The sequence below is a fragment of the Halichoerus grypus genome, chromosome 12, assembly GCF_964656455.1.
Source record: "Halichoerus grypus chromosome 12, mHalGry1.hap1.1, whole genome shotgun sequence".
Taxonomy (NCBI): Eukaryota; Metazoa; Chordata; class Mammalia; order Carnivora; family Phocidae; genus Halichoerus; species Halichoerus grypus.
This window is the reverse complement of record NC_135723.1, coordinates 100,509,847-100,526,525: the sequence shown is the minus strand read 5'-3', so window position 1 is coordinate 100,526,525 and position 16,679 is coordinate 100,509,847. Positions and strand designations below refer to the sequence as shown.

The 16,679-nt window shown below is 55.8% G+C and overlaps 1 protein-coding gene across 1 annotated transcript; it reads left to right on the top strand.

Annotated features, from left to right (window-relative positions):
• Window positions 1-697: 697 nt before the first annotated feature.
• ASB10 (ankyrin repeat and SOCS box containing 10) lies at window positions 698-10,213 on the top strand. Its single transcript, XM_036102101.2, is given in 7 exon segments — window positions 698-917; window positions 920-1,003; window positions 1,798-2,065; window positions 5,477-5,996; window positions 9,148-9,261; window positions 9,557-9,742; window positions 9,876-10,213. Coding segments are annotated over 6 exon segments (1,353 nt in total). The 5' UTR covers window positions 698-736; the 3' UTR covers window positions 9,876-10,213.
• The last annotated feature ends 6,466 nt before the right edge of the window (window positions 10,214-16,679 follow it).

The following is a 16,679-nucleotide window of genomic DNA, read 5'->3' as shown; positions in this document are numbered from 1 at the left end:
ACCCAGGGTGGGCACTGGGAGTTTCTATTGCTGCCTGTGGGCCGAGCCCTTTCTCCCCAAGGCAGAAGTCTGTCTTCTAGAGAACACCTGGAAGGAAAGCCTCATGGAGTGGGGCCTTTTCTGCCATTCGTCACTACTGTGGAGCCTTTCCTTGGGTTTGGGAGGGGGAAGGTGCAGGGCTAATTTGGGAGGGCAGGAAAAATCGCCCGGCACCCACATGCCCTCCATCTGGGATCAGACCCCAGGCCGCTGGAGGCTGGCTTGGTGAAGCACAGGATAGATGACGAAGAGTATGAAATGGCAGCTTGAGAGCCCCCACTCCCCACCCCCGCCCCCATTCTAGTCCCGGATCTGCCACAAGTTGTCACACCTTGGGCAAATCACTTTCCACACCCAGGCTCCATGTTCCTTTACCTGTGAAATTGCAGGTTGGCTACCACGATCTGGGCAATCCCTTTCAACCCTGAGGGCCGTCAACTCCAGGGTGAACTCAGGGTTGGAGGGCTCGAGCCCCACTCTGTTCTCCAGCTCCTCCCTAATGCCCACTCCAGCCTGAGGCCGCCTGCCCTGGGACGGACAGCTAGGACAGCTGGGGCTATTTACAGCATGGCCTACGTGCACTCCCCTGCCCCTCCCACACTAGGCCTCCGCCTGGCTCGGGCCCGGTGCCTGCCTGACCAGTCGGCCAGCGGCATCTCCCTGCGTCCTGCTTCTTCGGCTCCCTCTCTCCCAGAGAATGGCTATGCCTGGGAGAAGGAGCTCCCCTCCCCGCTGGGGACGCCGTGTGGGGTGCCTTCCTTCGGCCCTGGCCTGCCGGGTCTGGGGGTCCCAGGCCCGCCCAGCCTGGGAGCCAACTCGGCGGTCGCCACTACTGTGCCGTGACATGGCCTTGCAGAATGCCCTGTACACCGGAGCCCTGGAGAGCTGTTTCCCCCACATAGCACAGCCGACCTGCTGCTGGAGTCCCGGGCCGCCGAGCCTCGCTGGAGCAGCCACCAGAGGGGTGAGGGACTCTGGGGCTGGAGGGCTAAGGGCCAGGGGCCTGGGCTGACCCTGTCAGATACAGAGTTACCAAGTGCTTGAGGAAGAGGAGAAGCCCCTGGCTACTTCTCCCCTACCCAGAGGCTTGCCTAAGCCTTGGCCTGGGAGTGAAGTCATGTGGAGCCCAGAATAGCTTCTGCTGAACCGCGTGGCCGGGTCAGGCTCCGCTCAGGGACACAGAGACCCTCTCCTGCCCTCTGTCCCTGTTTCCCTCCTCTTCTTCCTCTCTCTGCCTCTGACCCCTCCTTCTCCCACTCCTCTTCCCACATGCTCGTACTCTGTCCTCATGAGCTGGTCCCCAGAAGAATGCAGGGAGCAGGGAGAACCCCCCAGTGACAGACACGCCCTCTGTGCCAGGCTGGTGGAGAAGCCCAACAGAGGGTCTGCCGAGCACCCAGAGTCTGGCCCGGGACCCATCGTCACCCGGACGGCCTCGGGACCTGCCCTGGCCTTCTGGCAGGCAGTGCTGGCCGGGGACGTGGGCTCTGTCTCCCACATCCTCGCCGACTCCAGCACTGGCCTGACTCCGGATTCCGTCTTTGATACCAGCGACCCAGAGCGATGGAGGGATTTCCGCTTCAACATCCGCGCTCTGAGTACGGGCCAGGGGCGCTGGGGGGGGCATCTGAGAGGGAGAGGGGAGGCTGGGGATGGAGCTCTGGGCTCCCTCTTCCCAGCCTCTGCCCATCTCCCCTGTTGCCTGGCCGCTCTTTGCCTCCCTCCAGGGTCTGAGGCCCGTGTCCCCTCTCTCCCTAGGACTCTGGTCTCTGACGTACGAAGAGGAGCTGACCACCCCGCTGCACGTGGCCGCCAGCCGGGGCCACACGGAAGTTCTGCAGCTACTGCTGAGGCGGCGAGCAAGGCCTGACAGCGCCCCTGGGGGCCGCACCGCCCTGCACGAAGCCTGTGCTGCGGGCCACGCCGCCTGTGTCCACGCGCTGCTGGTGGCCGGAGCCGACCCCAACATCCCCGACCAGGATGGAAAACTCCCCTTGCACCTCTGCCAGGGGGCCGGCACCCTTGAGTGAGTGACCCCCAGTCCAGCCCCCATTCTAGTCTTGGGGACGGGCAGAGCCATGACCTCAGGGAGGATGAGCGAGCCTGTCGGGGCTGGCAGGCCTGCTGAGCTCGGCTCAGGTGGGGAGTCAGGATGTGATTACTCCCCAAACCCTCCTACCACTGGCCCTGGAACTTTGGAACGGCCTGTACTTGGGACAGTTTCTGCTTCCCCGGGGTGTAAAAGGACTGTGGCAGGGACCCAGCTGCAGAGCCTGTGTTGGGAAGTTGTCTGGATCCATTATGGGGAGGTGGTATACTGTAAAGTGTTAATTTTTCTGAGTCTATCCTGTGTTCCAGGCCCTGTGCTAGGTACAGCAGTGACTGAGGCATAATGCTGCCCTCAGGGAGCTGACAGTCCAGGAAAGGAGAGCAGCCCCCAGTTAGGGCTTGCATTGATCCCTGTGGACAGGTCTAGCATTTCCCTGTTGGTGGGTACCCTCAGATAAATGGGCCTACGGATGGAACTCAACTAACTAAACTCACAAGAAACTGATAGATACACCCATGTTTCAATATATTATTTAGCGTAGGGAAAATTCCTTTATTATGACCCAAATAATTATGCCGTATGTGTAGGGAGACTTGGGGGACGAGTCCTCACTCAATTTTTTAAATAAGATTTTATTTATTTATTTGACAGAGAGAGAGAGCACAAGCAGGGGGAGCAGCAGGAGAGGGAGAAGCAGGCTCTCCGCTGAGCAGGGAGCCCTATGCGAGGCTCGATCCTAGGACCCTGGAATCATGACCTGAACCGAAGGCAGACGCTTAGCCAACCAGGCGCCCCTCACTCAATTTTTTGATGAGCATGGAATCCTGGCAAAGGGACCCTTGGCAGATCTATGAACTAACTGTACATGCAATAGAGGCCCTCTCTCTGCAGACTGCGTACCTGACAAATTTCACATCTTGCTCCGGAGTGGTGCCCAATTTTTATCCCTTTCATCATGAGCTGGTTAACCTCCTGTTAACCTCATCATCCTTCAGCAGACTCCCTTGACTTATTATGGTCGAAGATGTATTCTATCCCAGTGTGTCCCAATAGAAATACAATGTGAGCCACGTATGTAATTTAAAATTTAAAAAATTTAAAATTTTTTAAATTTAAATTTAAAAAATTTAAAATTTTTTAGTGGCCTTATCAAAAAAATGAACAATAATGGGGCACCTGGCTGGCTCAGTCAGTAGAGCGTGGGACTCTTGCTCTCGGGGTTGTGAGTTTGAGCCCCATAGTGGGTGTAGAGATGACTTAAATGTAAAATCTTAAAAAAAATAGAAAAAGATGAAATTAATTTTTTTAATTCTGGTAAAATACATATAACAAAATTTACCATCTTGACCGTTTCTAAAGGCACAGTTCAGTGGCACTAAGCAGGTTTACATTGTCAGGTAACCATCACCACCATCCTTCTCATGAACATTTTTAATTTTATAAAACAAATTCTGGGGCACCTGGGTGGTTCAGTTGGTTAAGCATCTGCCTTCGGCCCAGGTCATGATCCCGGGGTCCTGGGATCGAGTTCCGTGTCGGGCTCCCTGCTCGGCAGGGAGCCTGCTTCTCCCTCTCCCTCTGCTGCTCTCCCTGCTTGTGCTCTCTCTATCAAATGAATAAATAAAAGCTTTTAAAAAAATCTTAAAAAAAAAAACAACCCTGAAATTCTGTCCTCACCGAACAAAAGCTTCTCATTCCTCTTTCCCTCCAGCTTGTGACAGCCACCATTCTTCTGGTTTCTAGAATTTGACTATTCTAGGTACCCCATACGAGTGGAATCACAGGGCATTTGTCCTTTTGTGATCGCTTCTTTCACTCAGCACGATGTCCTCAGGGTTCATCCACGTTGCAGTGGGTGTCAGGATGTCCTCCCTTTTCCAGGCTAAATAAGATCCCACTGTCTGTAGATGCTACATTTAATCCACTCATCAGCTGATGAACACTTAGATTGCTTTCTTTCACATTTTGGCTGTTGTGAATAGTGCTGCGGTGAACATGGGTGTACAAATATCTCTGAGATGGGTGAAATTAATTTTAATAATATCTTTTATTTAACCCAGTATATCCAAAACGTTGCCACTTCAACATGTAATCAACATAAAGAACTAATGAGATATTTTACGTTCTCTTTTTTGTACCAAGGCTTCAAAATTGGTGTGTATTTTACACTCACGGCATGTCTCAATTAGACATTGTCATAATCCAAGTGCTCGATAGCCGTGTGTGACTGGTGTCCCTGTATCGGACAACACAGCTCTATACAATCCCGCATTTTTAGTTCTGGCCATGTTCTAGCCCAGCCTCATGGAGACCACACCCAGTGAGAATCATTCTTTCCTTTCCCACGTAAACAGAAGTATTTTTTAAAATTATTATGGATAGAGCCTGGGTGGCTCAGTCGTTAAGCGTCTGCCTTCAGCTCAGGTCATGATCTCAGGGTCCTGGGATCGAGCCCCGCGTCGGGCTCCCTGCTCGGTGGGAAGCCTGCTTCTCCCTCTCCCACTCCCCCTGCTTGTGTTCCTGCTCTCGCTATCTCTCTCTCTGTCAAATAAATAAATAAAATCTTTTTAAAAATTATTATGGATAATTTTAAACATATAGAAAGGTGGGCAGGATAATACGATGGGCCCCCATGATCCATCACTACCCACCCTCCCTGCCAAGGGCTGCCGTCATGGTCTTTCCAGGCACTGTGCTGCTCACAACTTCATTAGGTCCAGGTATTAACAAGTATCCCCATTCTCCGGATGCAGACACTAGCTCCAAGAGGCTAAGTTCTGTTCGCCTTGAATTTCCATGTTCACGTTCTTACAGGCACACATGACCTTCTGTGAGGGCCGTCTTGGAGCAAATCTGGCTGGCCAATTTTGGTTTTGTTGCTCTTTCTCCCATGCCCCCAATTCCATCCACACCCACAGCCAGGCCCCACGTCCCGCTTCCTCCACCAGCCCCAGCGTGCACAGCCCTCCAACTGCCCTGCCACCCCCTGGGCCCGAATGCCAGCCCCCCGCCTTCCTAGCTGCATGAATGTGGGCCGGGTCCTCACACCCTCGGGGCTCAGTTTCCTCCTCGGGACCTAGGATGGAACAAGTCAGTTCGTGTAGAGCCCTCAGGAGGGCTCCTGTTCTCACTGCATGAGGGCTGCACGTGACTTTCACCCCCATGAAGACTTTAGGGCACCACTCCTGCAGGGAGCACGCGGGCTTGAAGAGAAGGCTTTGCTGACTCTGCAGCGCGCGGCTGGGATGACTAGTGACCGGCAGGATGGAAGGGGAGGGGCAGACAGAAGCAGGAGCTGCCCAAGAACTCCCCCCAGGTTTGCTCTGCTCAGACTGGTGGGAGTGGAGGGCCCTATTTTCCTCCCCACCACCGTCTCGCCCTTCCCAGGTGTGCGGAACTGCTCCTGAGGTTTGGGGCGAAAGTGGATGGTCGGTCTGAGGAGGAGGAGGAGACCCCTTTGCATGTGGCCGCCCGGCTGGGCCGTGTGGAGCTGGCAGACCTGCTTCTGAGACGGGGGGCATGCCCTGATGCCCGTAATGCCGAAGGCTGGACCCCACTGCTGGCTGCCTGTGACGTCCGCTGCACGTCCCCCGCCGACGCTGAGGCCACCACCGCCAGCTGCCTCCAGCTCTGCTCTCTGTTGCTCTCAGCTGGAGCCGATGTGGATGCTGCTGACCAGGACAAGCGACGGCCCCTGCACCTGGCCTGTCGCCGCGGCCACGCGGCCATCGTGGAGCTGCTCCTATCCCGCGGCGTCAGCACCAACGCCATGGACTATGGGGGACACACGGCCCTGCACTATGCTCTGCAGGGCCCAGCTGCGGCCCTGGCCCAGAGCCCAGAGCACACGGTGCGAGCTTTGCTCAACCACGGTGCTGTCCGCGTCTGGCCTGGGGCCCTCCCCAAGGTATGGGGCTGGGGCCAGAGGGAGGGCCGTGAGGGTGAGGGGAGGGGAGACGCAGACCTGCTCCCACTCACTCCAGATGCAGCCTCAAACCCTTGAGCACATGAGTAAGTTCTTCTTTCATCAAGTAAGCAAAGCCCAAAAGGGGGCAAAGGCAAGGACGGAGACTGGCAGGAGGGGTGTGTGTGTGTGTAGGTATGTGTGCACGTGTGCATACACGGGCTCCCGCATGCATATGCACGCATGTGTGCATGCACAAGTGTATGCGTGTGTGATGAAGGTGGCCTGAGCGCAGGAGGTCAGATTCTCATGCATCTGAAAAGACAGGAGCCAGGACTGATGTGGGCGTCAGGGAGTTGTTTCTTCATCCGGGGAGCGAGCTGATGAGAGGAACACGCAGGAAGCTCAGCCTGGCAGTGGGATCCATTCAGTGAGACACTCTGCACAGGAGAGGCTCCCCCAGGGCAGAGCGATGAGCCTGGGTCATGAGGTTCAAAGCTTTCTGACCTTTTGCAGACAGACATAGTCCTTGTTTCTGAGAGCTTAGCATCACCCAGACCAGCAGCTGCTATCCTGGCACCAGAGAAAAAGCCTTTCATTGTCAATTTCCTGGCTGTATCTCATTTTATTAACATAAAATATTCCCAAAGTGGGTTCAACTTGAAGACCTGTGCTCCTAGATGCCCTGACAGGGGGCCCTGTCCCATACTGCGTCGTATCTGGAGGGGGCCATATAATGTCCAAGGGTGCTGGGACTGGGATGGGGACCCCTGTTCTCTGAGGAGCTGGGTCAGAACGGATACAGGGTAGCAGGCTGTGGGCAGATCCTTCTGCGCCATCTCGGGGCTTGAACTGTCCAGCCCTGCCCGGTCCTGGACACTCCTCTCCTGTCCCTGCCTTTCGCCTCCACTCACAAACCTAGAAGCATCTGTCTAGATTCCTAAGCAAGACCAAATAATTAAACAGCCTGAGAGTTCGGCAGATTGGTCTCCCCTTTGGGAAAATACAAGAAAATCAACAATTAACACTAATTAATCTCCTATTAACACCAGATAATTAGGAGACGAGCAATTCCCTGTAATCTGACGGTGGCTCTGACAGCTAATGATTTCCCCTTCGGGGAGGGGGTGGGAGGAGGAGGCAGAGCAGCAGAAGGATTTCCCAGGACCCCACTGCCCGGCCCCGCCCCCAGCCCCGACCTGCCCTGCCTTAGGGACCAAGGGGGCCGGCACAGCCAAGTGCCCCATTCCTCCCCTTCGATTGGGTGCCGCGTCCCAGGTGATGGAAAAGTTCAGGAGGGAGTCTGCCTCCATCTCCTGCAATCCACAGCTGCTCCACGCTTGGCTGAGGCGCCTGTCTCCCTGCAAGGAGTCATCGGTGATCGCTGCCAGCCTCAGCCAGCTCTCCAGGAGCCACTGGGCGCTCAGGAAACCTGGAGCCAGGGTCTGGTCTGATGCTTGTTCCTGTGACTATAGGCAAGTCACTGGAACGCTCTGAACGCATGCTCTTTGCATGAATTATAGCCTCTAGCGAACAGTGATAAAAAGCTGTAGGAGCCCCGTGGGTAACAGTGGGAGTGAGCACAGCCCTGACCACCACCAGACACTGTTCTATGGTGAGGTACCTGCGGCGTAAGTGACGCCCAAGAGCGCAGCCTCCGGAGCCTGGCACACCAGCCACGTGACCCTTGGCAAGTTGCTTAATCTCTCCGGGCCTCAGTTTCCTCGTGTGTAACACAGGGGCATAAGAGTGTGCCTACTTCATAGGGTTAGGATGAGAACTGAGCTCATACACGTAAAGCCCTTTCAACAGGGCCTAACCTAGAGTTAGCTCATGTTGTTCTAAGTTAAATAATGTGTGGGAAAGCTGCTGGGCATTATGCCAACGTAGGGAGAGAGAAGTGCTGGTTGAAGAGCCGCAGGAAGCTTCCTGGAGCAGAGGGGACGTGGGATGGGCAGGACTTGGAGATGGAGGAGGAGGAAAGCATAGGTATTCCAGGCAGAGGACAGAGGCAGGAATCAACGTGGGCTGGGAGGCACAGAGAGACCCCTCCCGAACAGCAGATAGACGTGACCTGCCTGTTCTTTCCTAGACCTAAGGAGGAGTAAATCAGAGACCCGCTCTGGGCAGACGGGATGGGGCAGCCGCAGTGAGCACTGCTGAGTTGCAGGGCAAGAAGCAGAGGGGGCTCCGGGTGTGTGAGATGCTTTCCCCAGCGGCCCTGCTCCCCCGGCCCAGCAGCAGCCAGCCCATGCAACACTCCCAGCCTGCCAGGCGGTGGGGCTCCTCGTAGGCAGGGGTTTTAAAGCCCACAATGCTGCATGCAAGTGTATGTGGGGAGAGGGGTACCATGTACAGGAATGCTGCCAGAGAGATAGTACTTAGCCGTTCTCAGATTTTATAAGGGGTTTATGGCCACTGCCTATAGCTTGAGACACAGCCAGAGATGGAGTGGATGAAGCACGCATCTGCTTCTAGCCAGTACTTGCAGACGCGGGTGAGTATGACGGCATCTGTGTGTGTCCAGGCCGGCTGAGGCTGTCTTTCTTTCCATGTGGACAGTCTCTGGCACGGGCTGCTCCCCCAGCATGGCTCAGCCTCCCCTGCAGCGGGTCACCTCCTCAGAGAGGCTTTTCTTGACCACCCATCTAGGACAGCACCCTCCCAACACACTCAGTCCCCAAGCCTACTTATTTGTCATTGTAACGGCTTATCTGTGGTTGTTTATGTGTTTATATTATTTTCTCCCACTGAAATAGACCTTCCCAGCTGAAAGGACCTGTCTGTCATCCTCATTGCTAGGTCCCCAGGGCTCCCCCTGTAGTGGCCCTTAGTAAATATTTACTAAATGAAGACATGAAAGAATGAATCTGGCTCCAACTTGATCCCACCAGGTCTCTGCCGGCCTCTTCCCTTCTCTATGAATCCTCTCCTTGATGACCTCATTTTAACTTCATCGCAACTGCAAAGATCCTATTTCTAAAGAGGTCAGATTTATATGTCCTGGGGATTAGGACTTCAACATATTTTTGGGGGGACACAATTCAGCCCACAGCAGCTGTTCTATCGCTGTCTCGTCATCCTGTGCAGACCGGCTGGGGACCTGCAGCGTGGGGGAACCCCGGAAGCGCTGATGCATCTCTGCCCCCCCCAGGTGCTGGAGCGCTGGTGTGAGTCTCCGAGGACCATTGAGGTCCTGATGAACACCTACAGTATCATGCAGCTTCCCGAGGAGGCCGTGGCCCTGGTGCCTCCTGAAATACTGCAGGTCAGATTCCAAGACCCTGACGCTCACTCAGCCTGGCCCCAAAGGACTCCACTGCCTACAGGGAAGCTCTGTTGGGTCCCCTACCCTGCCCCAGAGAAACGACCCAGAGACCCGTTCATGTCCCAGAAGAAGAAAACACACAGAGTGAACACCCAAAACACTACTTCTAGAGGCTCCTGTAGACACCTGCTGGCTACCAGCCTCCCCTCCCCCCACCCCCCCGCCCGCCCGCTTTGGGAGGAAAGGGTGCCATTTGTCCAAGGCTGCCTTACTGAGCCCCTCATTCTGTCCCCAGAAGCACCACCGTTTCTATTCCTCCCTTTTCGCCTTGGTGAGGCAGCCCAGATCGCTGCAGCATCTGAGCCGATGTGCGCTCCGTGCTCACCTGGCCGCCTGCCTGCCCCACGCCCTGCCCCACCTTCCCCTGCCATCCCGCCTGCTCCGCTACCTGGAGCTGGATTTTGAGGACGTGCTCTACTAGGTGAGTGCCGGGTTCTGTGGGCATTTAGAGGGATGGGTAGGAGGCAAGAGAAGAGTTGGGGGCAGGGCCTTGGCCAGAACCAGCCAGCCTCCTGGACCTTGGGACCTCTCTGAATCCACACCTCTCTTTCCAGATGTCTGTCCACTGCCTTTTGAGAGACCTGAAAGCAGATGCCCCAGGGGGCTCCAGTCTGCGGCTCTCCGCACCCCCAACCCAGGACTGAGCTGAACTGATTTGGGCCGAGGTGGCTGTGTCAGCAGGAGGTCCAGCTCCTCGGGCAGATGTGGATGCTGCCATCCCCACCCGGGAGAGAGAGACAGACCATGCAGCCAGGTGATGTCTAACAGAGAGACAACTGGCACTCGTGGCAAGTGAGGCACTCCTCTTGGTGGTCTGAGGCACCCCTCCAGCCCATCCGATCCCTGTATGAGCATTAAAAATCTGCAGGCCTGTGTTTTTTGGTGCTGTCTCCAGCAGGCCTTCCTCTGAGCTGCTCACTCAGGGGACTCAGGAGGGGCAGACTTATGGGCCCCCTCACCCCGATCTGCCCCATGGCGCCAGCGGGGTCATCCTCCCCCTTTGGCATCTACCAGCTGTTGAGCTGCCCCAGGCAATGATGTGGCACAAGGGCCACCAGGTGAGATAATGTCAGGACAACCAGCCAGAGGATGGGTGAGCAAACAGGCTTGGGTAGAGAAGAGCTGCTGCAGGAATGAGGCAGTGCGGATGGTGGGACAGGATGGGAAAGGCAGCCTTGGGGTAGGGAGGTGAGGTGAAGCGCAAGAAGGCCGGTGAAAAGTGGGTGCAGGTGTCAGCCATCAGGGAGGGTAACCGTGGTTCAGGTGAGAGTGGAAGTTTCAGGTTTGGAAAAAACAACTCTAGCTACTGCCTGTCCTATAGGTCAGGGAGCACCGGACGCACGCCTGGCTCCTGCCTCTCTTGGACTTAGCTTTGTGGCAGCAGGAGCCGAGCTGAGCGTTACGTCCGGGGGCTCAGCCATTCGGTTGTGGAACTTAAATTTCTTCCCCTCTCTGGGCTCAAGTTGCTCACATCCGTAAGACAAGAAAGGAGAGAGTCCCTGAGGGTCTTTGCAGTGCCAGGTTTTTTAAGACCTTGCAGGTGGTCAGCACGCAGGAGTCGGCCTGCAACCACAGTAGAAAGACGGAGCTGACCGGTGTCGCAGAGCAGCCAATCAAGTGCACTGTGATCCGTGACGTCAAGGGTCGCCAGGCAGGTTTCCCAGGGCCCCAGAGTGCGCAAGCGCCGGTGTTCGCAACTTTCCCGCCAACTTCGGGAACGAGGCTGCGGGGGCGGGGCCTGGAGGACGCAGGCGGCAGGGGCGGGGCTGGCAGGGCGCGAAGCCCCAGAGGGCCTGGAGCGAGAAGCCTAGGAGAAGCGGGGCGGAGGTGAGTGGGCCCCGGGGGTTCTCACCTGGCCTCACGGGCTGACCCGCCCCGTGGGGCGTGACGGGGGGACGGGGCCGCCAGACGGAGGCCCGGCCCCTCAGCTGTGGCGACGCTGGTTAAGTCCTGAGCGCTCAGGCCCCAGGCCCGCGCGGGTTGGGAGCGGGGGTGGGGAAGTCGGCACAGGCAGGGGATGAGAGACGGGTCGGGCCGCGACTTCCCCGGGGCTCGCGCATGTGCCAGTTCCCCTCACCGTGTGGGGCCTCTCCCGGAGAGCCCGTCCTGTCCGGGGGCGGAGGCCTGGGAGAATGCCCCGCGGCCCATGCTGGGCAAGGGCTTACGTGCCCCTGTGGTCCAGGTGCCACGCACACAGGCCTGGCTCTCCAGTCCCCCCCGGAGTGCCTTCTGGGGGAGGGGACCCTAAGCAAGTGGGCGGCAAGGTGCCGCAGTGCTAAGCCCTCTGAGGAATTCACACGGTGATTGCCAGCTTGCTTGGAGCTATTGGAGACTGGGTGACAGGGAAGCCGCCTCTTGGAGGAGGTGACATTTGACCTGAGGCCCAGGCCCGTGAGTGGAGTGGGGAAGAGCCCGGGCGTGCCCTGAACTGATGTAGGTTTGGAAAGATCTCTGAATGGCTTTGGGGAGAGGGGAGAGGCCAGGAAGAATCAAAGACCATTAGGGGGCTCCTGCTGAAGTCGAGTCCCCGGAGATGGGGAAGCAGTAGGCGAGACTTGGGACCCTGTTTGGAGACTGGAGGGACATGCTGATGGACTGGATGTGGGGGCTGAGGGAAAGTGTAATCCAGGATGCCTCTCAGTGTTTGGGCTGAACAACTGCGTGGATGGTGGTGCTAATTACTAAGGTGGGGAAGATGAGCAAGGGGCAGGTGCGGGAGGAATGAGGCGGTCCCTCTGGGAGGTATGAAGTCGGAGCTGCCTATTACACATCTCGAAGAGGCTATGTTACAAGGTCGTTCAGATCTAGAAATCTGGAATTCAGAGACAAGGTCAGGTCTGGCGATGTAAATGGGATCGTTGGCATGTGAAAGATGTTGAAAGCTCTGTTCTAAGAGAATCCTGACTCTCGAGGGGATGACTTTCCTGAGAGAGTTGTTTTGCACTTTGATGGAAACTTTATTTAATCCCATCCACATCATTCATTTTGCGCCTCCTGAGTCCCAGGTTTTAGGCACTAGATCTACAGCTGTGAACGAGGCCAGTTCCTGCCCTCAGTGAATTTCCCATCTAGTCTGAAAAACAAGGGTGTGAATCACTAGTTGAAATACAAGGGGCAATTAAGTGAATGCAAAAGACATGTGGGAGCAGGACCTGAGGGCGTGTAGGGGCAGGGACCTGGGAAGACTCCGCAGGAGGGGGTTGCCTCTCCCAAAGTGGTAAGGAGGGAGAAGGATTTCTGACCATACCTGAGAGTACTGGATCTTCGGCAGGACGCCTTTTTAAGGAGGACAGCAGTAAGGGAAGAAAGACGATGGAGAGTGGGCAATATCTGTGGCCCAGCCTCACCCGTTCTGCCATCAGCAGGCCGTGTGAGGAAGGTCCTTTCTGGGGTTAGACATCCACAGACACTCTTGCAAGCCAGGGAGCTTCCTCCCTAGCCTCCTGGCTGCGGGTCCCACGAGCCCAGAACTTCTCCCCGGTAATTGCTTTCCGTAATGTGTTTGCTCCAAACCAATTTCACGCCTCCGTGAGGACTCCGCCCTGCACTGGAGGCGCGGACCTCCCCACCACCAACCCACCCACGTGTGACGCGTGCGCACACACAAACGGCACACATTTTACACAACAGATACACGGGGTTCAAGTAACTGGACACGAAAAATATACACGAACCTACGCTCATGCATACTAGACTTTAAGACTCCTGGGTGCAATCCCCCCCGCCCAGCCAGTGCCTTCACAGTTAAATACCCCGCAGCGGCACCCAGCGCGCGCGCCCTAGGAAGGCTCACCTGGTCGGGTTCCTGTGCCCTCGCACGTCTCCCGGACTAACGCCAGGGGGCGCTGCAGTACCCCGCACTTCACTCACGCTGACGCAGTTGCGCGCTGCTGCCACCAGAGGGTGGCCGCGGGCAGGGCCCGACGCTGCCCATCGTGAGTGGACTCTCTCCCGCCAATAAGTGGAGGTACACATACTTCGGCTTTGACTTTAGAATACTTCGTTCTTGGTATCCTGGGTGCTGGTTTCCAAACCATGAAGGGGAGGCCAGATGGTGAGGTCCGATACAGGGACAAGCAGAGAGAGGGTAGGTTCAAGATAAAATTCCTCTGTATGAGCCTTTACCCAACAGGTGAAACCGTGAGAGTGGGACAAGTTAGAGTATGTGGACAGTTAAAGAAGCAGAATACTGTTTGAGACAGTGAGAAAAGTGCTTGCCCACAATGGGCCTGTTCGGACATTCAGTCAGAGAAGCACAGAGTTTCCTCTTGGTGAAGAGAGGAGCCAGCTCTATTCAGAGTTGATAGTGACCGCTTCTTCCCTGGTCCTGATGGTGAAGTAGAGGAGAGCCACCGACCCAGGGGACTTCTCGACCACTGTGCTCTTCTCTGTCCATTTAGTGCAGGAAGGGAAGGTATTCTGAAAGGCATTTCTTCATGTTCGCTTGGTCCTTGCACGGGCTTTTTGGCAGAGTAGATACTTACCACTTTCTCTCACAGATGGAGTTAAGTCAGAGGGGCCAAGGTTACACAGCTCTGTGAGGGGTCAGGACAGAAACTGAACTCCACTCTTACTACTCCAGCCGGTGCTTTTTTCCATTTACCATTTGGCCTTGGTTCCGCATCTACAGAAGGGCAGGGAGAGGGAATGGGTTGCTTCCGTTGCCACTGTGTACGTGGCTTTCATCCTGGGTTGGCCAGTGAATGTCAGGGACTCTGCAGAAGTCACACTTCATGACCGAGCATGGCCAGGGGGCAGATCGGGTGCATAAATGGGTTACAAAATACAGTATCCAGCAAACATGCAGCACAGCAGGGCAATACAAAATCCCCGGGGCTTCACTTGCCTCATTTCAGGTTTGGGGGCCAGCTGGGATTTGTTGGCAACAAGCTTTAAGCCTGTACCCTCTGCCAGCTTGAGCAGAGGATTTCACTTTACTAAGTCTAGTTCTGGGCAATAAGCTCTTGGCTTGAGCTGGATGACATACATCTTCAAGATCAGAGGGTCTTTAACCTTGAGTCCCTGACAGTGCATGATCCATTCTGTCCTACCAGAGAGCGACAGGCTTATTAAAGTGGCCTTTTATGAGTGTGTGTGTGTGGGGGTACTGGTGGGAGGGAGATGTTTCAGTATATACCCCGTTGAGTTTTTGGAATTTTGTACTAGGTAATTTTATTACCTATACAAAAAATGAATGCAGTTCCTTTAAAAACTGTCTCTTCCTTCATGCTTTGATTGGTGTTGTTACTGCTCATACAGCTTTAATTTCAGTGATTGTAACCCAAAGTTCTCTCAATAATTTATCAAGTCAATAAGCCTCTATTGTGTATCCAACACTGTAAAGCCATCAAACCAAGTACTGACCTCTCATTTTTAAAGTACAGTACACTTTTGAAGTCTGGTCTTCCATATTGGTACCCTGAAGTGCTTGGTTAATTTAGCAAAGGGTTCTGAAGAAGATCTTTAGGAGGATGTACAAAGATGATCCTAGTACCCTTGTAGGGAGGCAGGGTTCCCAGACCTAAGGTGAGGCGCCTCTTCTTTCTCCATGGCGACATCTTCCCACCAGACTTGTCTCTAAGAGGTTTCATGAGTTTAATGTAGAGCCCAAGATAGATCAGGACTTCATGGAAACCACACTCTTCTCCTTTTCCCTGATGAATTGTCAATCAAGCATAACCAAAGAAAGGTCCCTTCTAGGGTCCCACCCTTTTCTGTCCCACCCTAGTGACAGTATCTTTCAGGGTGGTTTTGTCATACGTCTGACATGAGTGGTATTCACTAGGCCACCACGACACTCCTGATTTGAACAAATGTCACTGAGATCCAGAGTTCCCTCCTGCCTGCTCTGCCTTGGCTCAGAAACCCCGAGACTCTTGGGCATAGGTTTCCCTCCTCACCTGAGCCAAGTAACTTCCCCTATCTAGACTGCATCTTCCTAAACTGGCCTGGCTTTGCTATTACTTTTAATTGGCTTGGCTCTCCCTGGCCCACCTTAGTAACAGTTTCCCGGTGACCAGGTAACCTTCATTTTAGCTAGCTAGGCTTGCTCTGGATCCTGAAAATCGGGTCACTCTCCTGTCGACTTGCCTGTCTTAAGTCTTTTTTGCCGGTTGACCTATCAAGCAAAAGTGCCCATGACTTTTGCCTCTAGACTGACAACTATACTGCTGGGAATAGGGGGTGGGGGTGGTAAAAGACGCTACCATTTCTGTGTTTGAGAATGGGGGAGGTGAACAGAGTCATCTGCAATTAGCGAATAATTAGCGCTGCTGACCCTTGGGGCTCATCAGCGCTCCTGGGGCCAGCCCCCAGCAATCAGCTAGGGCAGGTCGAGAGTGTCAGGCCCAGGAATGAATAGGGCTCATCAGCGGTGCTGGAGCCGGGGAGCCAATCAGGGAAATTAATAGCAGAAGAGAGGGAGAGAGAGGGAGGGAGACAGAGATAGACAGATAAGAGATACAGATATAGGTGAGAAATGAGGGGGAAAAATAGAATAAGACAACTGGGATAGGGAACGAGAAATAGGAATAATCAGATAGGAATAGGAAGGACGGCAGGAAAGGGAAGAGTGGAGGAAGGAAAAGCATGTAAGGGATGGGAGAAAGATGGAGGGGAAAGGTGAGAGGAATGGTACGTACTTGGCAGAGTGTGGGCGCTCGAGGAAATTACCCACAGAGGCCACAGTGAGGAACTGAGGCAGTCCGCGTCGGAGGAGGGGACGAGGAAGAAGGGGAAGAGCCAATGTCAAGAGAAAAGAGACCCGGGGAGAGGGGAATGGAGTCGGGAAGAAACTACCAAGGGGAAAAGGCCCCCCCACCCCCAGCCCGTCCACCGGCCCTGAGCTGCGGCGCCCGGCGGCAGAGCGCGCCCCCTGCCGTTCCCGCCTCGCCGCCCGAGGGGGCGCCGAGGTCCCGTCCAACCCGCGTGGCCACGGCTCGCTCTTGGGGCGGCCGGGGAAGGGGCGTCGGGGGCGGGGAGGCACCCGGGGACCGGCCCAGGGTCCGACGGAGGGCGGCGGCCCGGGGCCCGGGGCGTTGTGGTCCGGCCCCCCGGGGCGCTCTCCTTGCCTGGCGTCCCGCGCCACGTCCGCGCCCGGGCAGGGTGGGCTGAGTGGGGGCGGGTTGGCTGGAGGGAGGGGCACCGGCCCAGCAGCTGCCGCCGCCTTCTCGTCGGCCGCAAACTTTCACAAAGCGGCGTGTCCGGCCTCATCAATCTCCATTAATAATAGTTGGTTGGGCCGCGGGGAGCGGGCGGGGGTCCCGGGCCGGCCGGCCGGGCCGCTGGGAACGGGCTCTGCGGAGGGAGCGGAGCCGGGCGCGGCAGCGGCGGGCGGAGGGAGGAAGTGAAGCGTAATT